At 51.6% G+C, this 25,606-nt stretch overlaps 1 protein-coding gene across 1 annotated transcript in view; it reads right to left on the bottom strand.

Moving 5' to 3' along the window:
- Tunar (transmembrane neural differentiation associated intracellular calcium regulator) overlaps positions 1-24,955 on the bottom strand; it is a 47,047-nt gene extending 22,092 nt beyond the window's left edge. Inside the window, 2 exon segments of the mRNA NM_001447082.1 lie at positions 24,084-24,410; positions 24,678-24,955. Coding sequence (NP_001434011.1) covers positions 24,084-24,095 — 12 coding nt within the window. The 5' untranslated portion in view covers positions 24,096-24,410; positions 24,678-24,955.
- Between the last annotated feature and the right edge of the window lie 651 nt (positions 24,956-25,606).

Raw genomic sequence — 25,606 nt, 5'->3', positions numbered from 1 at the left:
TAAACAGCGCCCAACCCAAATGGCCAGTCTCAAGAGAAAACAATCTGTGCTGTAAAATTTACTACTTAACGAGGTGGCAAAGATGTCTGCTCGCTGATCTGGTACGAACTGCCCACAAACGACCCACAGGATAAGCCCAGGGAACGTGTCACTAACTGTTGTAAGGAAGACGCCCACTCCTTCTCAGGGGTGTGGTCCCTTCTGTGGGAAGTCAGAGCTCCCTACCATCTCACCAACAAACTCACTCTCTCTCTCTCTTTCTCTCTCTCTTTCTCTCTCTCTTTCTCTCTCTCTCTCTCTCTCTCTCTCTCTCTCTCTCTCTCTCTCTCTCTCTCTGCTTGTATTTTGGGAAATACCTTTACCGCCGATATCACGTGTAGCCAAGGTGTCATTTATGAACTGGGAAGTGGGTCTTCATCAGACACTGAAGCTGGACCTAAGACTTCCTGGTACCCATGAGGACTAAGTCATCGATCTGTCTGGAGTCAGAACCCTCATCGAATATATTCTGCTGTGGTGGAGTTGATCCCTGGGTCCCAGGAGTCCTTTCAGTGAGTGTTACCCCAAAGCAGCCAGCGGGCACACTGGGTTCCCCGTGTGGGACCCACAGGAGTGTCTGCTGACCTGAAAGGGAGGAGCTCGAGTGTTTAGTGGTACTTCTGAAACACCTGGTATGAAATCAGAGGTCTAGCCTTTGGCAAAGGGTATTGGCTCAGAACAAAGAAACAAATATGGTAGAACGGAGCTACCCAGCTCCTGAAGGCTGGGAACACCTTAGAACTTGGGACAAGGGGGACACAAATGCCACACTTTCCCAGAAGCCTGTTAGTGGGAAAGAGCAGCCTTCACAGCCCTCAAAGATAAGAGCCCCTTGACCCTAAAATCTACTTGAAATCTATCAAATGCTTTGAAAGACAAGCAGAGTGGAGACCGGAAAGTCTTCCAATCAGCAGATGCCCGTTTCTACCTCTGTGACTCAGGCCAATCATGTGCTCTTTCTGAGCTTGCCGTCAGGTGGTTGGTGTCAGGATTCCCACGGATACCAAATTCCACGAGTGTGCAAGTCTCACATAAAAATACACAGTATTTTCTTACAACCCACAATCCTTCTATATGCTTCAAACTGTCTCTAAGTTACTTATAAACCTTAACATGATATGAATGTCATACAAGTCATTGTTTTTCTATGGTGTTCAGCACATGGTTTGAAAAAATCTTAGTGCACAACTGGCGTAGGCGTAGGATGCATTACGGCAGGCCTGCCTGACCACAAGTACCCAACCTGCAGATGGACTCCACAGATAGAGAGGTGGACCCTAATCACTAATCAGACTGCTCTCAACCCTGGGTGAGCAGGCACGTAAGGAACCAGAGGAGTATGTAGAGGAGGATGGAAACAAACTGACCTCCGGGTAGAGAAAAATAATTCCCAGTCTGCCACAAAGGCATGGGCATTCTAATGCATCTGCAAGCATCATCTAAAAAAAAAGTCGTTTCAAGAAAAAGGTGATTAGAGAACAAAGGCTCAGAAAAAAATAAGCACTAATGATGATGATGGTGGTGGTGGTGGTGATGATGAAGCGCGCGCGAGCGCGCGCACGCATGTGTGTGTGTGTGTATGTGTGTGTGCTCGTAAAATGACTAGAAAACAAAGACAATAAAATGCACAAAACATAAAATAAGGAAAGAATGGGAGAAATACAAAGGAGGGTACATGGAGAGATAGAGATATCCAATGGCAAGTGCATTCAGAAATGAAAAACAAAACACAGTACTGCTTTAGCTTTAAACCACATGCACTAGAATCCTTAAAGTAAATGGGACCTCGGTGTATCCAAAACAATGCACTACTCCCAAGTAACGTATGCAGACCCGGGATGAAGAAGAATTCTTTAAGCCTTCTAGGAAAAGAACACGGAGAACAAATTTTCAACTGCTGTGAGGTTTTCAAAAATCTGGGAGGAAATTGTTGGGACCTGGGAATCCACCTTCGGTGTGAGGCAAGTTCAGGCAGCTCGGAGCAGCCAAAGCTCCCATGGGAAACAATGAGAGAGCTGTGAGAGCGCATGGCCTGTGGGAGGCACCCAAGAACACTATGTGAGGGGAACAGAAAACGCCCCAGGAAGGAATGTGTTCTCTAGGATGAAAAGCACGGGGTAGGACTTGGCAGAACGGGTAGAGAGCCCTGGGGTGGAGCTCAGTGGGTAGAGTGTTGGCCTAGCATGTTCAGAGCCCTGGGCTTTGCCCCCAGCATCACATAAACCAAGGGTGTAGTAGTCACAACATGACAGTAATCATAGCACCAGGAGAGGGTCAGAGGTTGAAGAGGTCGTCCGTGATTACAGTGAGTTTGAGGCCGGTCTAGAGTAAGTGCAAACATGACTGAAAAAAAGAAAAGAAAAATGAACAAAAGACACTAGAATCCCAGGAGACAACGATCCTGGCCGGTCAAGTCCCAGTCTGCACTGGTTACTTTGTGTTGCTGTGATTGCAACATCGTGACCAAAAGTGACTCACGGAAGAGTATTTCTGCTCACGGTTCCAGGGAGAGAGTCCAAGACGGCAGGGAGGGCAGGTGTGGCAATAGGTGACTGGAGCAGGAAGCTCAGAGATCGCTTTTCAACCACACTCAGAAAGCAGAATGAGATGGGGGGAGGGGACAAGATCCAGAAGTGGGTGGTGCTACAAACCCCCAAAGCCTTCCTTCAGTGATGTTCTTCCTCCAGCAAACTCCACCTCCTAAAGCTTCCATGACCTCTCCAAACAGCACCTACAGAGACCAAGTGTTCAAAGATGGGAGCCTCTTGGGGACATTGTCTGGAACCACATGATCCAAGCCAAATATGGCTAAGACACTGATGGAGAGAGCAAAAGCAGAGAGAATGTTCCAGGCCTTTCTGTTTCACCTGGTCCAAGGCTTCAGGTGTCTCAGCACATGGCCAGCAGTTGACACTTCCGTCACAGTACGAACAATGCCAGTGACACCTTCTGCTTCCAAGTCCTTTGCCAAGCCAGGGGCAATAGCTATGGCGAGAACATGGGACAAGACATGTATGTGAAGGACTCTGATGACAGTAGGTAACGCTGAGGCAGAGAAGAGAGTCAGGAGAAAGAGCGGGACACCAATGGCCTCGTCTTACAACACAAGATGACATCAGCACCGCAGAAGGAGAATGGCAGATTTACAGATTAAAAAGCAACTGACAGAAGGGGCCGGGCAGTGACTCAGTGGTTTAGAGCCTCACCGCTCTCACAGAGGAGCCAGGTTCTGTTCCCAGCATTCACATGGCGGCTCACAGTCATCTGTAACTCTGCTTCCCAGGGGATCTGATGCTCTTTCCTGGCCTTTAGATGTACCAGGTATGCAAGTGGTACATAGACTTGCATGCAAGCAAACACACACACACACACACACACACACACGCACGCACGCACCCACCCACCCACCCACCCACCCACACACACACACACACACACACACACAATAATAAAACTAAACTTAAAAAACAAAGTAATAAACTTTCCACAGAAAAAGTGCCTAAGAAAACACAGATGTGTCTGGACAGCTAGAAGGAGGCCAAGGCTTCTTTTTTTCCATTCGGATGCTTGTGGCGGGCACACGGGGGCTCCCTCAATCATGTGGACAAGACTCTTAGTGTCTGCAGAAGGCGACTGGATTGCAGAGGGTAGAAAATGAGTTTATCTGGAAAACGTCTCAGGACAGCGTAAGCATTCAATATGTAACAGGCGTTCATTGTATGCCTGTCTGCACAATTTTATTTATCATGTGAATGTGTTAATTAAAAAGTACTTTTAATACAAAGTAGAAAAAATATGCCGGGCAGAGCTATCTGAAGGAGCAAATGGAGTGGATTATGTGAGGTTCCAGCGACCCAGGAAACTGAGAGAAGGGAATCTCTTAAGCCCAGGGGTTCAAGACTCCATCAGGTAACATAGTGAGACCTGGTCTCAAAATAACAAAAGCAGTGGGGGCAGATAATACGGCTTAGCAGGTAAAGGTGCTTGCCACAGTACAGATGACCAGAGTTCAATCCCTGGGGCCCACATACCGAAGGATGAAACTGACTCCTCCCAGTTCTACGCTGACCACTATACCCTCCACCCAGTGAATACATAAAATCTAATTTAAAAACAACAATGAGCTTGTACTGAGTCAGGAAGTGCATGTTATGGTTTTGGAGGCGGCTGAGGAGAATGAGGTTGCACTGGGGGTGGATGGATGGGAAGGCGGAGAGAGACCGGAAGAGGGCTGAGGAGAGGAGGCTTCTCAGGGAGGCCTGGGGAAGATGCTGCCTCTTGTACCATAGAAAGCAAACTGTGGGGTGCTCTGCACAGTGTATCAGTGCATTATTTTGGCTGCTTCGCAAACAGGAAATAAATCACCTTCGGGGAAGACTTGTGCACTTCTGCAAACTGTATCAAGGGGGATCCACACTTCTCCCACAGTGCCAGAAGGTGGGCACGGCGGGACCTTCTACCATGGTTGGTGACGTGAGGCTGTGAAGGAGAAAGGTCTAGAGAGCCTGCTCCACCTCCCAGCCTGTGCCCAAACCCTCCACGGAACCTCCATACGTCCTCTCCCCAGAGGAGAGGCTGAGGCCTCCTGTGGCACAGGACAACAACTCTCCACACACTTTACTTAGCTGCCTCCAGTCAGCCTCTGTTTCTGGGCTTTTGTCTCAGTTTCCCCAGACAGCCTGACCAACAAGGCCCTGACGTGATGCCTCGTTTAACCCAACACTCTCTTGCTGTAAGCAGTTTCTGGGATGTTTTTCGTGTTGCCAGTTAGAGTTCTCACAGCTTGAGAAGAAAAGCTGGTATTGAACAGAGTCACAACCGCGAAGTCTGCCACTCACTCTAAGTATGAACCTTAAGGGCCAACCTGGGCCAGGTACTATGCTTAAGGCCGGGGCTTCAAGAGGGGCATGAGCAGGTACTGCCATTTCTCACAGCCCAGGGTCGTTAGCCTTCCGGCAAGTGTCATAGGATGGGGAGAAGCTGACAGGTGAGCTGACAGGAGGAGACTGCGCATGCTGGGGAAGGAAACACCCAACCCAAGAGGAATTCTGAGATCCAGGATGCTACGAGCTGAGGAAGTTTCCAGAAAGACATATGGGGGAGGCCAGAGGCACAACAGGATCCTGGCGGCGCTGGGAAGAGCCCGAGACATGGGGAAAATTCCAACTCTATAGAAAAGTTGGGAAGTTTAGGAATCCGTGATAGCAGAGGGGCTCCCCAGGTGAGCTGGTAGTGTCCTGGGTCGGGAACCATCTTGTAAGGCAAAGGTTGATTTGTCTGTGCCACTGCCTGAGTTTTGGCTGACTCCACTCGACAACTCTTCATATTCTCTACCTTCTTCTCATGCCACAACACATATGTAAAGTGTACACCCCAACAGCCTCTGACACACACCAACACAACACATAGACACACATACACATACACAGACACATACAGAAACACACAGGACACACATAGACAAAGGAGACACAGAGACAGACAGACACACACACACACACACACACACACACACACGAACACAACACATAGACACACATACACAGACAGACACATACAGAAACACACAGGACACACATAGACAAAGGAGACACAGAGACAGAAAGACAGACTCACTCTTCTCTCTCTCTTTCTCTTTCTCTCTCTCTCTCTCTCTCTCTCTCTCTCTCTCTCTCTCTCTCTCTCTCTCTCTCTCTCTCTCTCTCTGCTACCAAGCTCTTTGGATGCCGGAATGAGGCCTTGGGACCTCTACTACTAAATCCACTCTACATACAAGTCTGTGTGTCTCCCTGCAGTCCTGGGCTCCAGCCCTCCCTACCAGCCTGTGCCAAGCCTAAACAGGCCTGACCTAGCAGTGTCCTCCCAGGTTTGGTCACAGACCTGTTCTGGCCACAGAGAAAGCCCTCGCTCATGGCAGCTCCCCTCTTCAGGAGCAGCTCAGAATCACCTGCTTGGGATGCAGGTGGTTTATGTGTGACTGGAGGTTCCCTTTGTTATTCTTCCAGTGCTAGCTCTCTAGTCTGACTCCGCCGTCTGGATCTCTGTGCCCTGGGCTACACCCAGCACCAGCAGAGAGACAAGCTTAGCAGATACGGGCAGCAGGGTGGGCATTTTATTCAACACAACTGTCCTAACACGCCTACATAGACAAAGTGCATTCAAAGGTCTGCTATGGTGGAGCGCCCCGCCCCCCTCCGAGTCTCTGTTGCTTCCCTCTGTGTCTACTCTACTCTCCCCAACTCCTCCACAGCCATCTAGGTTACTGCAAGGCTGGCAGACTCACGATCCAAGAAGCCTCGGTGTGCTCAGAGAAGCAGGTCAACCCGTAGGGCGGCTTGTTCTCTCCAGGTCGGCCCTGGGGACTTTCTGTTTTATGTAAAAACCTAACAATCCATCGACCCACCGCTAGGTACCTGCAGAAGGTCGTGGGCCTGGTTCCAAATCCCCTTTCTCAGCTGACTGTGAATGGCTTATACCAAAAGAAGAAAAAATACTTTGATGAGTGTGAAGGCTGCCCTGGGCCTGGAGCCCTGGCCAGGGGTGAATCCTGCCCTTCCTGCCTCCCCCACTACAAACCTGCTCCTGAGGGTTAAACTAAGGGGGACCTCAAACATGCTGGGCTCTAATGGGGCATGGCTCTGTCTAATTTGTCGACTCCATTTAGGGTCCCCAAGCTGCACTACGTAGCACGCGTTCAATTCGAGCTTGTTACCCACAGAACTGCCTCCTCCCCAAGGAGAGAGATTTCCTGCAAAAAAAGATATGACATTTTATTTATTTATTTATTTATTTATTTATTTATTTATTTATTTATTTATTTATTACCAGAGTTTGGCCTCACCGCTCAGCTCCTTCAAACGGTGCTGCGTCAGCAAGAAGCCGTAGTCATTGCAGGGACACAGTACTTAAAAGCAACTGGAGGAAGGAGATGTTCATTTTGGGTCACATTTTGAGGGTTGACAACGCCTATCATAGTGGGGAAGGGCGGTAACAGAGCGTCCATCTTCAGGCAGCAGAGAGAGATGGATTCTGGGGCTGGGTGCACTTTCTCCTCTTTTATTCAGTCTAGGACGCAACCCACGGGATGGTGGTGCTGCCCACATTCAGAATGAGAGCTCCCACTACGATCAACACGGCCTAAAACTTCCCTCGAAGCCATGCCCAGAGGCTTGTTTTCACGGTGACTCTAAATCCCATCAAAGACTGAATCGAAATCGATGACAGCACTGACCCTGTTGGGAGAGCAACAGCATGGAGCCAAGGGTTCCAGTGTGCCTAGAATCACTGGGCTTTCTATACTCCTCTCTGCCAGGTTGGGCCTCAGGGCATCTGCCAATAAAGAAACAGGCCCATAAGAGACAAGGCTAGTCCCCCACACAGTGCACTCATGTCCTAGACCTGCTGATGACATTTAATTTTAGATATAGCGCCCATGGGAACTTTGAGAATAACTGGTCCCCAGACCTTACCTCAGACCCACTAGGCCTTCTTCAGGCAATGTAAGAGAGCCTCTTCAATGTTATCAGCCCTTTGCAATGGCCGCCTGTTAGAATGTTCTGGAATGCCTATGAATTGAGACTCGCAGTGCCTGTGCAGGATGCCTCCAGTACTGAAGACTCCTTTTTTCTTCAGAACCAGCCGCTGTCCTCAGCAGGCACACAGGCAGCTTGGGAAAGCAAGAGGGAGCCTCATTCCCAGGACTTGAGATGCTACCAAAGGCAGCCACCTTTCCAGTGAGCACAGGGCCACCATGAAGTCTGCTGTGCAGGAGTACTTTAAAGACTCAGGACATCTGTGGTTTCAGTGAGACTGCCCCAGGCCCCTGTCTCCTAAAGGCCTGAAGTGCCACTGTCACCTCCAGCTGTCCCAGATAGCTTCCTGCCATCTCTACAAATCTCTTCCCCAAGTTCCTACTTTTCCTCCCACCCCTTCCCTCATCTCATCTACAACCTGCCCTTGAGTTTCCTGAAGTCCCTGGGAGAAGACCCCTTAAAATCTAGAGGATCCCTGTTCCCTCTCTCTGGTGCCCTCAAGTGAGAAAACCTCAGGAAGGGACAATCCCTGCAGGCTGGCTAGCTGGAGAACACAGACCCCACCACCACCATCACCCCCACATTCACCTGCAATTGTGACAAGTTTTTTTCATAGGGTCACCACTTCCACACTCAAGCCTAGGAGTGGTTAGACTAGGGCCACATTACCACCCATGCCTCCGGCAGACATACGGGGACATTGTCTTCTGGTGTTCCTCAGCTAAGCATATCCCAGACTCTAAGGTGAGTGGCGGCATTCTCGAGGACGAGCTTTCGATATGAATCCTTTCAAGCTGTAACAACCCCACACAGAGTGAGGAATCCGCCCAAGGGAGTCTCCCAGGGTCCCCCAGGAGGCGAGATAAGTTGATGTCACACAGCAGTCCCCCCACATGTGAAACTGAGGAGAGGAAACAGACTCTCCTGTCACTTGGTGAAACTGAGGTGAAGGGAACCAGATCAATCCACAGCTCCCAGTTTCGTCCCCAAGCACAGCTGCCCCTCAGCCACACTGGGGTCGATGACACCCTGACCAGTCAGGGGCTGCCAAGAGGCCCGAGGAAAATGACACACACAGCTGGGGAGGGGGGAGAGCCTTGCAGACACACACTGTGCCCAAGCTGCCACCCACTCACTGTGCCAGGAGTTGGCAGGGGCTCCAAACAGATGCCAAAGCAGCAAACTGTCCAGAGCTCCAAGAAGGCAGCAGCAGGAGCTACGGCCATCCTGACAGAGGGATTAGGGGATGCAGGACATCACTGGGACACTCACCAAGCTGACCTAGGCAGGAGACAGTGAGGCCCCAGGGTGGGGCAGCACTGACCACTCATAGAACATTCTAGCTGACAGTATGATCCCCTAGAGGACCTTAGGCAGACACCCTGCTATAACATTAGCTCCATCCCTCTATTAGTTATGTCTGAGTCCTAGCTAGATCATGCTGGATCAGAGTGGGCCTTAGACCTGAATCATGTCATTATAAAAGAACGAAATGGAGAAGTGGCCAGAGACACGCAGGGAGCAAGTGAGGACAGTGGGATAGAACAGAATGGTTCTACACATCAAGGTCAGCAAGAACTGCTGGCCACCACCACGGACTGGAGGAGGCAAGGAGTGGAGGGGTCGCCCTCCCCTGAGACCAGCAAAGACATCACCCTGGCCAATTTTACCTTTGGATTCCGAACTCCACACTAGGAGGCAATATATTATTGTTCTGTTTTTCAGCTTGGTTATTAGGACTGTGTAAGAGCACTTCTAGGGTGGGCTGGGGAGATAAACCTGGCTCTGTTTGCAAAGGTGTAAGCACCCGAGTCCCGGTCCCCAGAACTCAGGTAAAGTTGGACACAACACCGCCCATCAGTAATGCCAGTGTTCCTACGGTGAGATGGGAGGTGGAGACAGGAGACGCTCTCCAAGTGGAGGGCCAGCTAGCTTGGCACACACAATGGAGAACGATGAGGGGCCCCTTTTCAAGCAAGGAGAAAGGTGAGGATTGAAATCGGAGATACAAACACACGCACAAGAGTTAAGAAGGAAAAATCCTTCCACAGCTGGGAACAAGGGACTGCCACCAGAGTCCCCGGGCAAGCACCGTCCCCACAATACAGGAGCTGGTGCCCATAAGAAGATGACAGGCTTCTTACGATGCTGTCACGGGGAACTTGACAAGAGGCAGCTCTGATCCGCACTCCTGCCCCACTTCTTAGAAGCCGAGTGACCCAGAACAAACTCCCCATGCGGTCCCAGCCTGTTTCCTCCTTTGTCATCAGGGACCATCATGAGTGGGCTGTACAAACAAGGTTCATGACAGCAATCAAACAAAGAGAGGGCAATATTTCTCCTGAAAAACCAGGGTCTTCCTCCCAGAAAGATGTGAGAAAGTCAAGATCATTCTCACATCTCTGTAGCCTGCTTCTGTTGCGTGTTTGCTGGTGACGATGTTTTGCTATACAGCCTAGGCTGGCCTCAAACGTGCAAAGATCATCTTGATTCAGCCTCTTGAGGGCTTGGATTATGGGCATGCACCACCACGCCTGGTTCAGCCTGCATCTCTTGACTCAGAGTGGGTGCTGGACAGAGTGTCCCAGATACAGGTCTCTCAAACTGCCAGAGCCTCTCTTTCTTTCTAAGCCACGGGAGGGAGGAGGCTGCTTCCCTGTAAGCCAGCCTTGGCCAGTTCTGAACACGAGCCAACTCTTGTGGCTGCCAGTGTCCAGACTTTGAGTTGAGTGACCTCCAGGACTCCTAATGCTTTTAGTCTCCAGTGAAAGTCCACAGACACAACTCACTTGAGTCTACAACCTTAGCCAGGGTGGAAAACCAAACCAAACCCAAACAAGGACAGCACCTGTTGACTGATCAACTTTATTAACTAATTCAAAAGAATTACTCTGGACAAATCCAAATATCGTCTCCTTAGTGCTTGAGTTATTTACCACGTGATAATATTAAAACCATAGGCTGGTTTCTCAAGGATGCTTACCAACAGCCCAGAAACTGCCGCCCCAAACCAGAAAGCAGTCCTGAGACAGAGGGCCTGCCACCTCCGATTTCCCATCCTGTGCGCCCTTCCTGGGGGAACATATCACATTCACAGCCCCATGAGGTAGCCCTCCTCACCGTGAGATCCACGAGTAGCCACAGCTTCCTGGACCAAGCATGCTCGCCCCGGCAGGCCACTTAGCTTCTTGTATAGGAGCCAGTGTGTCCAGGGAGCCTGAAGGAGTCAGGTCATTCGGATGCAGCACTAAGGCTGCCATGATGGGGTGACTGTCATTTGACTATTCAGAGGAGAGAGGGAAAGTCAAAGCCCAGAGAGATGGGGGATAGAGGAGACAGCAGGACCCAGTGCTGGGGACAGAGGGCACACTGATCTTCCTCAGATGAGTGTCTGGTTGCCATCCCCTCCTCTCTCGTGCGAGCAGACAGAACTCATTGCTCTAGATTCTGCACAACGCCAGTCCCTATATCAAAACTCCACTCTGTTGCTTGCAGCCATTTGTCTGTTGTTTTACCTTGTTTGCCTTTTGACACTGAGTCTCTGAGGGCGGAGATCAGGGAGCCCCAGTGAAAGGCTGGACACGGAGAGCAGCTATGCAGTACCAAGTGGGTGGAGGCCGCGTGAGGATCAGAACCTGGCTTGGAGAATCTGGAGGCCCAGACGAAGCTCCGCTCTCCAGGGAAATAAGAGGGAGGGCCCACCAGAGCTCTGCTCTCAGAGACCAGCCAGGAGCCAGGGGACACAGCTCTTAGCCAAACGCAGGCCTGAAGAGAACCTGAAGAGAGGAGGCTCCCAGTGGCAGGAGTGGACTGGGGCTTGGTCAGTGATGCAGAGAAGGGCTTCGAAGATTCAGGTTGGGAGAGGACATGGCCTGAAAGGGGACCGGGAAGGCAGAGGGAAGTGGGAGGACAGGGAATGTAGGTGGGAGAGACGGCAATCTCGGCTCCTCTCTCCACGAGATGTGGTAGGCACGGTGCCTAGTGTCCACAGAAATGCACCTTTTATTTTAAATCAAAAGGAAAAAAATCTAAAACTCTATGCAAACACACACACACACACACACACACATACATGTGCACACACACATATAGTAGAGATAGATGGGGGGGAGGAGGAGGAGGAGAAGGAGGAGGAGGAGAGAAATTTTGTTTTGCTTTGTTTAGACAATTACTCTGTGTAGGTCCTGGTTAACTTTAACCAGGCTGACCTCAAACTCAGAAATCCACCTGCCTCTGTCTCCCAAGTGCTGGGATTAAAGAAGTCTGCCACCACTGTCCCCCAAAGAAAATGTTTTCATACAGCACAATAGGAAATTCCTCTTTATATTGACTCATTTGTCACAAGACGCATGCGATAGATATATAATATGGATGTGTGGATAACTCTGAAGGTACCCACGAAGACAAAGGCTTTTAGGACCCCCACCCCCGAAAGTCCAGATGCGACTGTAGGCTGAGGGAAAAGAGATGAAGAGATGGGATGGGAAGGGTGGTGTGTACCATAGCTGGACCAAGATCTCTTTAACCGGAAGGGACGCACCCTGGCAACAACGTAGGTGTACGTAGAGCTCTGTTGGCATGGCCTGCCACATGCATCACAAAAACAATCCGCTTTAGCCAAAAGTTACACTTCAATTCCTTCGACACTACTCAAGGCAAAAGATGGAGTCCTGCTTTTCTTTCTTCCTTCAAGGACTAGTGACATGTTTGTAACTATACGTCAGCGGCGATGCCACATGATTCCCAAGGCTGCCATAAAAGATTCAGAGCTTCGGTAGACGTCTTTACCATGCCCCCCAGCACGTCAGCTGTACGTGGGAAGCAGAGATCTCCTGCCTGACTCTAAGTCAACCAACCTGGAGTGGCCACAAAGTGACAGAGGAAGGACCATCCCCCATTCACACTTCGTAGCCCTCACCTTGAGCTGTGCACATCTCCTAAGTCCAGGTGCCAGGCCAGGAAGATGATGTCTTCCAGATGGTTCCAGCCCCAGCCCTAGCGAGAACTATCTATCTGAACAAAATGGACAATTACTAGAGGCAAAGACCACTGTTTGGAGATGTTTTGCAGGCAGAATCAAATACTCCCTAAACACTAGTTTTTCATCTGTGAAATGAGAAGCTAACACAAGCAGCTAAGTAGTCTGTCTGTAGCGTCTCCTTCTAGTTTCATTTCTGTTGCTGCAACAAATACCCCAAGAACAAGAAATTTTGAAGAGAAAGAGTTTGAGTTATAATTTCACATCAGAGCTCATCATTTCAAAGAAATCAAGGCAGGAAATCAAGCAGCTGGTCACATCACAGCCAGTGAATGGCAAAGAGAGATTAAGCTAGCCTTCCCCATCTCACACTGTTCTGGACTCCATGCCTAGGGAATAGTGCCACCCAGGGTGGGCTGCCTATGTGAATTGACAATTAAGACAATTCTCCAAAGACATACTCATAGACCAATCCCATCTAGGTAATTCCTCATGAAGATTCACTTCTCCAGTGATGATTCTAGATTGTGTGAGGTTGGCAGTTCAATCAGCACAGATCTGTACTCATGGTAAGTAGTTAAGATAGAAAGCCCACACCTCTCAGTAATTGCTGGATTGTAGGAAACAGTACTTGTAACAGCTAGAGAGAACTGTCCAAGAACCAGAGAGACAGAGACAGAGACAGAGACAGAGACAGAGACAGAGACAGAGACAGAGAGGAGAGAGAGGGAGGGAGGGAGGGAGGGAGGGAGGGAGGGGGAGAGAGAGAGAGAGAGAGAGAGAGAGAGAGAGAGAGAGAGAGAGAGAGAGAGAGAGAGAGAGAAGAGGGAGCTGGACTTAAATCCAGATCTGTGTAAGGCTCCAGTTTTCTCCCTGAGAACAGCTTCAGGCAACAGGTGCGGAGCCCTGGAAGTAGCTGTCACAGCGTGAAGAATCTTGCTGGGGAACTGTCACTCCAAATGTGGGATTTCAGGCAGAGGAGCCATCAGCCAAGTGGAAGGGAATCTATAAGTGGCCAGGTCCTTGCCCAGAAAAACAAGCTTGAGAAAGATATTCAGAATGTCCTCTCTCTCTCTCTCTCCCTCTCCCTCTCTCTCTTTCTTTCATTTTATTTTTGAGCCAGGGACTCATGTATCCCAGACTGCCTTTAAATTTACTCTGTAGCCATGGATGACATCGAACTCCTCATCCTCCTGCCTCCACCCTCCAAGTGCTGAGATTACAGTCATGTTCCATCATGTCCAGCTAAAATAATCTTAACCATAACCACCCTAAAAGCTTGCCCAGCACTCACACTGTTTTTACTGTCACCTCACTTACTACCTCAAATTCTCTTTGGGTTTTAACAATGCTGCTCTCCTTTCTTTAAAACGGGAATCAATTACAATGGAACCGGTGCCATTCAGGTAGATCACATCTACACAGAACTGCAGTAAACAATGGGCCCATTAACATAATTCACCCAAAACACAGATTGGCCAAGTTTGGGGATAACGCTTGGGAACGCTTACAAAGTATTCCTTCATGTTGGTAGCACTGGGACAGATGACACTCGATGGGCAGGAGCTGTGGGCACGGAGATGTCCAGGAAGGCTTTGACTGTAGTCAGCTGGCAGAAGGGACATCCACTGCTCACACACGGGAGGATGTATCTGAGAGGGTGCAGGGCAGCCCAGAGAGCCAGGTCACTGAGAAAGCCACGCTGAGATACCCATGAAACCCAGCACCCCTCACTCAGCCATACTTGGAAAGCAGCAATTGCTAAGTGTGAATCATTTTGTCCCAGGTACCGGGGACCCAGAGCAGAGCCAAGGGAAAAAGGGTAGCCTCTGAGGGTAATGCCCAGAGATATTTCAGGCAGACCTCAGGGTAGGTATGGGGGGTTTGACACCCCGGAACCCAGTGGTGCAAGCTGAGACCCCACCCGAACCCCTGGAGCTCCAACACAGACTACAAACCCATCTCTTCCCGAACACAGGGATTTTGGCAGGGATTTGGCAACTGGAGGCCAAATGCCCCTCTTTGCTAGCACTGAAGACCCTCACAAGCTTTGGAAACCAAGGAGCAAATAGAGGGCCAGAGAATCTGAACGCTGGGGAGTAAGTCCCACAAGGAAGGAGTGGGAGTTACAGGCCCAGGGCCTGTGGCCAGCATGGCCGTGTGAGCATGCCTGCCTGTTTTCAAATGGACACAAGCCAGCTGTGAGTCCCAGCCAACCTCAATAACCATGGTGGCTATAGAATTACTGGGTCCCCCGCATATTCATGATCCCTAGGTGACCTTGGGCTGGTTCTTTCCCACCTCTGGTCTTTAATTTGTTGACCTAAAGGGCGTCTGTTGGTGACTATGGCTGTTTCTTTCTCTAGGTCCACGGAAGGGGCGGGAACCTTTTGGAGGGCATTGCTTCACATGCCTCTTCTTGGCCTGGCATGCTCACCAGCCTGACTTGAAGAAGTCTCTCTGCTAGGGACACAGCTCCCGGAAAGTCCCAAGTAACTTGTCTATTGGCTAGTAAGAGAGGTTTTGCATGGGTCAGTGAGGGTAGTAGAGGGAACATGCATGTAACCACCTGTGATCCAGGGACACACTTCCTCTCCAGGCCACTTGGAACAAGCCGCCCACCCTACAGAGCCTGTGCACTTTAAATCAAGTCTCAGTGGCTGCGAACAATGACCCTCTCTTCCCAACCGTCATGGTCACTACCAGGGCTGGGAGGCTGGTGTCCTGGATTCTCTCAGCTGTAGATGTGGGTCTGGGAAGCTGTTTTCAGGCCAGAAGCATCCTGAGTGCATTTGCAGAGACACGGGGAGCCCCACGGCTCAATGAATTGGGCTGGGACACTGCCCACTCCATTTCCTGTTGGCCACTGTCCACAGGAGTTGGGCAGCCAGGGCTGCAGCCAGCGTCTACCTGGCTTCCCGTGCAAGGCCTGGCAAGGTCAAGGGAGATAGGGTCTATGCACAGGGCCTTCCTGGAAGGTCAGTCAGTGGGAGCAAATGGCGCTAACAGAGCCACAGAACTGCTGGCCATACCTGAGAGTCAAGCTCATTCCCATGCAATGGTTTTTCAACATTCCACACATTGTCTTTACTGCCCTATGCTTAGGCAGCAGGATACCAAGGATCAGGAATGCCACACATTGTTTTAAAACCCACACTCTTGCTCAAATACCTCCCATGGTTCCCTGCCACCTATAAGATAGGGAACGCCCCTTAACCTGGCATTCAAGGCCCCACCCCCATTTTGTAGGACTGGCCCCACCTTCTGCCTGTGTAACTTGGTCCCTGCAGCCCCCGGGGTCTCATTGCTTTCATTCATTCCTTCCTACCAACCAGACATGCTTTTCCCTGCTTCCTTGACAAAGTTGAGCTCGTCTCCATCCTCCATAGACAATATACACCCTCCATCTCTGCCCTCTCTGGGCACGCCAGCCGTTCTAATCAGCTATATCAAACTTCTCCAAACTGTCCTTGAGTTTGTTGAAAAGAGACATCATCACCTCACTTACCTCCACCCTCCATAGCATCCTGCCCCTGGCCTCTCGGCACAAACAGGGACAATGTGATTCCCCAGTTGCTAACGCAGAGAAAAACCAGTGCTAAGAAAGGCCTGTGTTCCGGTGCAGCTCCGCCCATCCCGGGTGCACCCATGGAGAACGCTGATTTGACATACCACAGAGACACCCAGCCACCCCTTCTTCCTACGGCACCACACACAGCAGCTGAGCTATAGAACCAGCCATGGTGCCCCTGGAGGGCAAAGAAAACAGAGTTCTGTTTGATCGCAAAAGTGAAATTGTGTCATCTGCAAGGAAATAGATGGAACTGGAGATCACTAGATTAAGTCAAATGAGGCAGACTCAGAAAGGCAAATACTACGTGTTTTCTTTCCTTCCTACGTGGAGTCTAGATTTCAAGGCACAAGCAGCAATGGATGCACTCGTGGGCATCAGGTGAGGGTGGAAACTCGAGACATCTCTGTGGCCTTGATACCACACAGCTGGGTGGGGAGACGGCTTCCAGGTGCTAAACCAAGCTCTGTGTGACAGCCACGCATTCCACCCCAACGACCCCATTTTCTCAATCACAAGCTAAGAGCGTCCTTGAGTTCCATCCCCGAGACAGTCGCAAAGTGGGTAAGGCCAAACGTGGCTTGCTCAACCGAGGTACCAGAAGGGCCTGGTGAAGAATGGGGAGAGCTTGTTTCTGGTTAGAAAGGTTAAAATAGGGGTTGGGGATTTAGCTCAGTGGTAGAGCGCTTGCCTAGCAAGCGCAAGGCCCTGGGTTCGGTCCCCAGCTCCGAAAAAAAGAAAAAGAAAAAAAAGAAAAGAAAGGTTAAAATAAGCCAGAGAGGGACGTTGCTGACCTGCATGAGAGCAAGAGAGCCGGTGTCTTAAAACTTCAGACTAGTATCCAGGATCCTCCATGGTGCCTAGAGGTAGCAAGGGACCTGTGAGTCAGGAAGGGAGAGCAAAGATGGGGCCTCGAGGGTCTAAGGCAGCTGACAAGATAGTCTAGCCCAAGAGAGACACGGTCTATTTCTAGAAACTCCTTCTGAAAGACACTTCTACATCCACATTGGCAATCCAGCCCTGGTAATGATGAGTCATCCTGTAACACCGTGCCGGAAATTAGAGAAGCTACTTCGAAGTCAGCTTCTGCGGGGATGGTAAGCCGGAAGCTGAGGCTCGTCCCAAAGGGGCAAGAGAAAAGGTTCTGCGGATTCTCAAACAATGGGGCCGAGGATGGCAGTTCCTGCCAGATGACCTCGCCCAGCATCTCAGAGGGCACACCTGGGCAAACAGGTGGACTGAAGTCTGGCCAGGAGGCCAGTGTGGCTGGAGGGCGGTGGGAGAAGAGCAGGCGAGACTCAGGACCAGATGACGCAGAGACTCACAGGGACACGGCAGGCACTGGCATTCCCTGAGCCAGCCGAGGGGGACACGAGTCCATTGCACGTCCCACGGAAACAAGATGTAGAGGGCAGTGAGGGAGCAGGAAGAGTGGTTGGGAGGGGCTGGTGTGAGGATGGCAGAGGTGTGGTGGGCACGGGAGTGAGGACAATCCCAGGCCTGGGAAGGGTTCCAGAAGAGCGTCCAAAGCCGGGATGACCACCAGCGGTCACACCCACCGCCATGATCACGCCCATGGTGGGCGGCAACCTGGAATTGCACAGTGCCCGAGGTGGCAATGACCTGGAAGGTGTCTCAGAAACCCAGACGTAGGACTCGGTCCCTGAGAGTTTCCAATTCTACAGATGAGCGACAAATTTAGCAAGCTCTCCAGAGCCTGCACAGCCAGGGTACCTGGTCACATTTGGAAAATGACACTAGGCAGCCTCCCGGCCTAGATGGATACAGGAGCCCATGAAGGGCACGAGTGGGGTGTTGGCTTCTCCCTAGGCACCTAGGGGACACAAGAGGGAAGAGAGGCTAACAAGCACACCTCTAACTCACACCCCAGTCCCACCCACCCTCACCCAGCCTGCTTCCAACTCCTACTGTGACAGCTAAGCCCTCCGCTCTGGATGGCTTCTCGGACAAAGGGCACCGGTAATGCACCAGGCCGACGAGGGCAGTAGGATTACACACGCATTGAAGCTGTTTACATTTACCACGGAGCAGAGGCCATGCGTGCTAAGTTAGCGAGAAGGTGCTGACCACGGGCATGTGTCCGAAAGGAGGAAGGTGGTGCGATCTGCTCATCAGGCAGTACCAGAGTGGGGCATGCTGCTAGTGGAGGAGATGGTGGGGCCATGACTGCACAGGTGGACACGGCAGCTCCAGGAGGTGCCACCAGGGTGTCCTCCAGTAGGCCTGAGCGTAGAGGCTGCACCCACCCGCAGGGACTTTCTGGACTGAGGCGATGCTGATCTTGTCAGTAAGAGTGACAGAGGAGCAGCCTTCCGCTCTCCCTTTCAGAAAGCGGGTGGATTTTTCCACTCTCGCTTTTCTGACCGGAAGCTCAGGATGCCGGCACTTGCCTTGCTTAAACAGAGCAGGGCTTACTGTTTTAGAAGTGTCTGACAGAGCAAGCGGAAGGGACGCCCCCCACACCCCCAAATCATCCCACGCTCACTCACGGCGCGTGGCTTAAAATAAAGCGTGTTCGCCTCATTTAAAAATTCTGAGAGCTGACGCTATCATTAAAAGACAGTGATCGTCGTCATCGCCCACTTTCGGAATCAAAGAGGCCCCGCTCAGGTGTAGACGTGGCAAGGCCAATCTGAACTCTACCCGTCCCTCTTCCGCTGGACGAGTCCCCTGATTGCATTAGCAGATCCAGGCTGATGGGAAAATGCCCTGGGCATTCCCTGTTTGCTTCTTAGCTTCCTGATGCTAAACAAGGTGCACAGGGCAGCTCAGCGGCCGATCAGATTATTAAGCAACAAAACCCATTAGGAATCCGTGTGGATTACACACTCAGAGATAACCACATTCTGACCTTGAGACTCAGGTTTCCATCATCCAAGTGCGTCAAGTGTCAACGCATAACTCTCTAACAGGAAAGGCAGACCAGGGGGAGGTTTAGCTGCAGAAAACCACTGACGTCTGTCTGAAGCATATGCAGGCCACGTGAATGCCTACAATGGCTTAGCTGAATGAATCCTGCGCTCACATTAGACGTGAACATTATATCTAATCAACTTAACGGGTCCTGGGCAAGTCCCAACATTCACACGCTCCGATTCGTCAGGAACTTCCTACTTTTCAGTAGCCACACACGCTAAAATCTCACTACGACTACCAGGCACCCATCTGCTCTCTCAGAGTTTGAACTCTCTCGTTCTCACTGGGATCAAGTCCCAGGAATCCTCACTTAGCGAATAAAATCTCCATGCTGATCGCCAGGAGGCTGATGGTATTTTACGGATCACAGCTGAATCACCCTCAAGTTTTCTACCTCGTTCTGTTGCCCCCCGCCCCTCCCCCCATGAATCACCTCTCGTGAAACTTAAGGCTTCTTGGCACCACAGCAGTTTGGCAGTCCAGAGTGGGGGTGGGGAGGGTTCTTTTGTTAAGACATCACTAGGAAGACACAGGTAAAACTGACAGCAGAACTGCGGATGTTCAGCTGCTGGAGAAAAATAACCAGGCTGAGGTTTTACTCTCAGACTGTAAAGCCACGTAGCCAGTGACCATGTATCCTAGCGACCTCCCTTCAGTCTCCATCAATTGCAGGCTGCAGGTGGGACCTGGCAGTCTTGCATCCTGGGGAGGGCTGCTCTGAAGAAGTTCTGCAAACCCAACGGCAAACAGCAAAGAACGGAGGAGACAGCTCGGTTCCTAAGGCCATCTCAGACATCTGCCACCACCACCATGCTCACACTCTGAGCTCTTCGGAACCCACGCTCCCTAAGTCCTGAGCTTCCTCCACACTGAGGGTGGACTTTGAAAGCCTCACATTTATCCCTTGCCTGTGCTGTTTGGAAGGATTAACTCACTGGCATCCGGTAGAGCAGGAGAAACCAACCTTTGAAAGTTTCTGTTATGTAACTTTTATTCTCTGTCCCTTGTCAGCAGGTATGGGCTTGCAGTACCTTCTAAAGGGACTGGGGTGTCATCTGCCTACCACTTCCCACAGAACCCCAGGGGCATGTGGAACCTGGGGAAGTTATTTTCGCTCTTCCCCAAAGATCAGCTAACACCAACCTTTTTAAGGTTACCCTCGGCTTAGCTCTGACTCTCTTTGGGGACACGCGTATTTGACATTATTCAGTTAAAAGAAATCTGACGTCCTTTTTTTTTTTAAAAAAAAAAGTACAATTCAGAGGTCTATCAATAGCTGAATCACTCCATATGGTCTGCACAGCAAATCTTCCACATGCTTTTTTTAGTACAGTGGCATTATTTAAAAATTTTTGGAGGAAGGAGGAAGGACAGTCTTTGGTTAGCAGACACTGCAGCACCAGAGGACATCAGCTACAGTGTGAGGTGGTTTTATTCCCTCTCCAGTGTACTCTGAAAAGCGGTCCATGTCATGCCGTTTTGACACTTCTGTAAGTCGAAGATCCATCTGCTCTCGGAGCCCAGCCATGCACTCTAGTTCAGGAGCTGGACAACGTCTACTCTGTAAGGGCCAAGGTGTTTAAGGTCTGGTGGCTGCTTCCTCCCTCTCACTCTATCCGAAAATGACTTCAACAGGCAGCCTTGACCCCAGCCAACATGCTACCTACCCACATGACCCAGGAGGGTTGACCACACAGATAACTGACACTGTGCCTCGCCACTCTGAAGCTTCCACTGAGCTCAGGGCTCTAATTAAGTACTTTCCATTTTCAAAACAAATGCAAGCAGTAATTACCATCTTCCCTCCCTACCTTCCAGGAATAGCCTGGGAACGAGGCAAAATCCCCAAGTCCCTTGACTTTGAGGCTCTGCATCTAGGACTTTGTGTTCTTCCTACCCCACTGACCCAAATTACATAACCCTTCTTGTGTCTCTTGCCACATGGATGCCGGGGAGAGTCACGGCTCGTTCCCGTGTTCTCAGGTATGTTTGAGGGAACCTGGCATGTGTCTCTCAGGATGAGAGTTCCATTATTGTGAACCCAGGGCACTGGGGCTTCACTTAAGCCAACAAAATGCATCTTTTAAAGTGACCGGGTCCTCATTGTTTGCGTGGATGTCTAATTGAAAGTGTTATGTAACCGGAGTGCACACAGCGTTCCGGATCTATTAATAACCGGCTGTGGCCAAACTCTAAGGATTCTTCGAGTTGAGAGTCAGAGGACATCATCCGTTACTAACCACACACATTTATGCATAAACATGAAGCCCCATCGGGCAGAGTGGAGTCTAGACCCCGAAGGGTGGGAATAAACCGTCCCAGGTTACAAAGCCAAGTTCACAAGCGGATGAATGCCAGTTTCCCGGCCTCTTCCTCTGTGCGTGCACCTTGATGTGATCTGTCCACACGGGCACCTCCAGTGACAGTCACTGTGTAGCAAGGAAGACCTCAGAGACCTCGCAGGGCCAAGCACGACTCACCAGCACAGAAGCCAGTGGCCACACTCCCTGTCAGACAGGTAAGCCCACGAAGGAACTTCTTCATCTTATTTATTTATACACCATACATATCCTCCTGCCCTCCCCCAGAAATACAAGCACCTAGGACATACTTTAACCAGAGGCCAGCCTAGGGACTGTGTGCTTGGCTTTTGAGACGTTCTCGGAAGGAAGACTCTAGTCTGCTGTCCACTTCCATGGCGCTGTGCACGTGTGTGTGGGAAAAGCACAGAGTGAGATGGGAGAAAACGATGAATTAAAAATTAAATATCAGAAAAAAAGGGGATCGATGGCGTACTGTGTGATCCAGTTTTGTGTGCTAGGGGTATGATAGACGATCCGGAAATCGTTGTTCCATAATTACGCTGTCACTGTCGCGAGTGACTTAAATGAAAATCATTTCTCTGCGCTTGTTTTTTATCCAAAACCACACCCGTCGTTAATCGTGAGGACACACAGCACTGGGAGATTAATGCCACCACCAAGAAGCACTGTCTTCCCTTCACAGATCCCGAGAGGAGAGCGTGTCAAAAATAAAGGAAACTTTTCTCCGGTTTGGTGACTTTCGAATACCCATCAAGCCCTGCTGGGAGCTGAGTTTCTGGGAAAAGGTGACAACACGTCCATTCGCGTTCGGATTCAGTACTGCTTTAAAGGGTTCATGAATCTACATCTTTAAAAGGGCTGCCGGCAACCCATCAATGGCCCATAGGTCAACTTGATACATTTAGCTCTATTAGCAGCCCCCAAATAAAATGAAATTCAGTGAGGGTCTGAGCAGCCTGCCACCCACCCTTCTCCTCACAGCTTCTCTGAAGGCGCTCAGTGGACTCCACCTGTCATTGGCATAATCACCAGAGAGCAGCGGTGAGAGAGCAAACCACCCCTGTGCTGTCCTCACACCGATGGCTCAGGCTGGGATTCACTTACAAACTGTCACTGATCCTTTTCAGAGGGCAGCAAGGCCCGCTGGCCACGAGGCTTCCCAGCCCGCTGTACGTCAAGGTGATACTGGATTGTATCAGTTCTTAGGGGCCAATGTCATCATCTCTTCAGACTGAAGTGCCTACACTATCCCATAACCCCAGTCTGGCCCCTAGGGACATTTTATAGCCACTATATTTTTACCTAATAGATAACGCACTACCGCTGAGGCACCGCCTCCTTTGGCTGAACTAGACTCTCACCGCTCTTTCGACACAGGCGTACTCTTCTTGGAAATCAACTATCTATTCAGTCTACCTGGGTGATTGATGCCCCCCCATACCCTAGCTCAGACCTGTGACCCCCTAGTTCTCATACTCACAGAGTCCTGGAGCTGGGAGGGATCTGAGACATTACCCACCCTAACCCTAACACAGGCACCGAGGCCTCTGTGGCAAAAGATCTTCCCCCTGCTCCAACACCATCACTTTCCACATGGTGTAGACAGACAAGTTAAATACTCAACCTCTCAAACGAGTGCTCAGACAAGGACCAAACGATTCCCTGGTGGTGATCTTGATTAGAATCACCCGCATGCATTTAGGCGAAGAGAGCCTCGTGTCTGTATCAGAGCTTAACCCCTCTCCCTCTAGGTTAAGAAGTGTGAAGTTTTGCTGACACACAGACAGATGGCAACTGTGAGTCAGGGCCCAGGTGGCCCTTGCCTCGTGGCCATTTGGAATCAGCCCCCCAGGCCCTAAGATCTGCACAACCAACCCCGGGGTGGTACTGGTGGGTATTGCCCAAGGGGAAAGGCTGAGAGTGCTATGTGAGGGTGAACTTGCCTGGGCCACACAACATGGGAGTGGGGACATGGGAGCAAGTTAAACTGTTCAACATCCCCTAAAGGCCCTGGAAAACAGAGCCCGCAAAGAAACCACAAGGAAAACGTATTAACAATCCTCCCCACGCCCCACAATGAGGCTTCTTGTGATGACTGCCCTCCCTAAAAGGAGAAGAGAATGGCATATACATTCCACTAGTAATTTGTTCCATCTCGGCTGTCATTGGAGGGAGTAGTTTCACACACATGCAGTGTGGCTCTTGAGACAGAAGCAGCTAGTGGAGGAAATGAATCGGGGTGTTTGTGACCAAAGGATCAGGATAAGATGGTGAGCACTTTGGTTTCCACCTTGTGACCTTGATTAGCACATTCAATATCCCTGGGCCTCAGTTTCCTCAACTGGAATACAGAGAAGGGAAATCCTACTTCCTTGGAGCGGTTTGGAGGTCCACCAACCAGCAATGCCTGGACACCCACCAAACATCCAGTTCCCACTAGTGACTAAGTCCGAATCCAGGTTGCACACATAGATGCTTATCTAGACCAAACAGGTCTCTTGCCTGCCTGCATGTCAATCTCGCTGCCATCTCCCTGATAGCCCAGGAAAACACCGGGTCTTGAAGGCACCTAGGCAGTTCAGAGACCAGGTAGGGTTTGGGGACAGATTCCAAGCACTGGGTTATGGTTGGAGAGGGGGCTCAGAGGCAGCCTCTGAGCCCTGTGAAGGGGCTTTGTTCCCGAGGCGAAGGGCCTGGCTTACCGAGAAGAGCATCCGGAGGCAGGTGGGGGGCGCGCAGGGCACGCAGCAGAGCCACAGCCCGGCCCGGGTCCGGGGCGCGGGAGCCAGAGGAAGGCGAGAAGGAGGAAAGAGAGGTGGCCGTGGGTTCCTGCCTCATTCTCCCAAGCAGCGCAGACCCACTGGCCGCCTCCGGCTGAGGCTGGCCGCCGGACACCGCAACCCAATCATGCTGCTCATGTCTCTGTCAGCGACTGGCGAGGTGTGCGCGAGGCTGGGTTGTCTGCAGGCGATACCCAGGGGCTCCTCATGCCCCGCGCCTGGGCTCGGCGGGAAGATCGCAGAGGGCGGCTGCGCCCGGGAAAGGAGAGAAAGGAAGCGTGAGAGAGCACTGAGCTGCGCCCCGCGGGGCCGGGGGCGGGCAGCACCGCGCGCCCCACCCACCGCGCTCTGCGCCCCGCGCCGCGCACCCGCCGGGCAGCCGAGCCCCAGAAACTTTAGCACATGGCCGGTCCGCCGGCCGCTGTGGCCCGAGCCCCGCTCGTGGCGTAGTACCCGCCCCAGCTCCAGATCGCACCTTACCGGCGGCCACCGCAACCGCGGCGGAGGGTCGCCTACCTGGCCGTGCGGAGAGTGGTGCGGACCAGCGTGGGAGGAGAAGGGGGCGGCGACGTCGGGGTCCCCGCAGGGGAGGGGCAACTCCGCGGCAGCAGTGGCCGCCCTTAAGGCATCCGAGGAGGGGACTGCGAGCCAGCGGAGGGGGTCTGCAGGACCCTATAGGGGAGGGTCAGTGCGTTCCCCGCCCCGCGGCGCAGATGCTGAGGACGCGCGCGGGCTTCCCCGGCCCGGGTCTGCGGAGCCAGCCCTGTTACCTAGCGACTCGCTCCGGGAAGCCCACGCTGACGCGCTAGGAGCTGGGCTGCGGCAGAGGGGAGGGGAGAGGAGGGATAAGGAGGGGAGCGAAGGGGGAGAGGAGGGGAGCTCCAATGGAAGGGGGCAGGGGAATCTGGCGTTGCCAGCAAGAGCTCCTCCCTCTACCTACACGTCGCTGCTGGGGAGTGGGCCAGGAAAGACGTAGTCACAGTCTGGTCCCGAGGATCGGGGACCTGCTCCTGCGTGAGGGTGGATGGAGGGAAATGGTGATGCAGGTTCCCCTGTGCTGGGGTTACAGCAGCAGGTGGCGGCGACGTGGCCCATGGAGGCCTGACGCTCATAGGAATGAAGAGATGAGCCAGCGAATGTGGCCGTGGGCGTGTGGGTGTGTGTGAGATGGCCCCCACCCACATGGAGTATTTGGAGACCCAGGGACTTGGGTGAGAGAGGTGCCCCCCCCCCTTTCTTGGCCTTGCCTCCCTCCTTCCTGGACATTTTGCTCTTGCGCTGTTCTCATCATGAAAGCTCCTTGCTATCTCACTGAGCTCCTCCTACCCCTTGGAGAACCAGAGGATGGCTGCTAGGTAGTGACAGCTTAGTCCCCCAGCCCATGATGCCCGACCAGCGCACCAGGTATCTAGTTTCAGGAGATCAAAAACCTGCCTCCATGTGCC

This window comes from Rattus norvegicus, chromosome 6 (genome assembly GCF_021556685.1).
Source record: "Rattus norvegicus strain SHRSP/BbbUtx chromosome 6, alternate assembly SHRSP_T2T, whole genome shotgun sequence".
Taxonomy (NCBI): Eukaryota; Metazoa; Chordata; class Mammalia; order Rodentia; family Muridae; genus Rattus; species Rattus norvegicus.
Note: the sequence above shows the minus strand (reverse complement) of the source record. Positions and strands in the feature narration are given on the sequence as shown.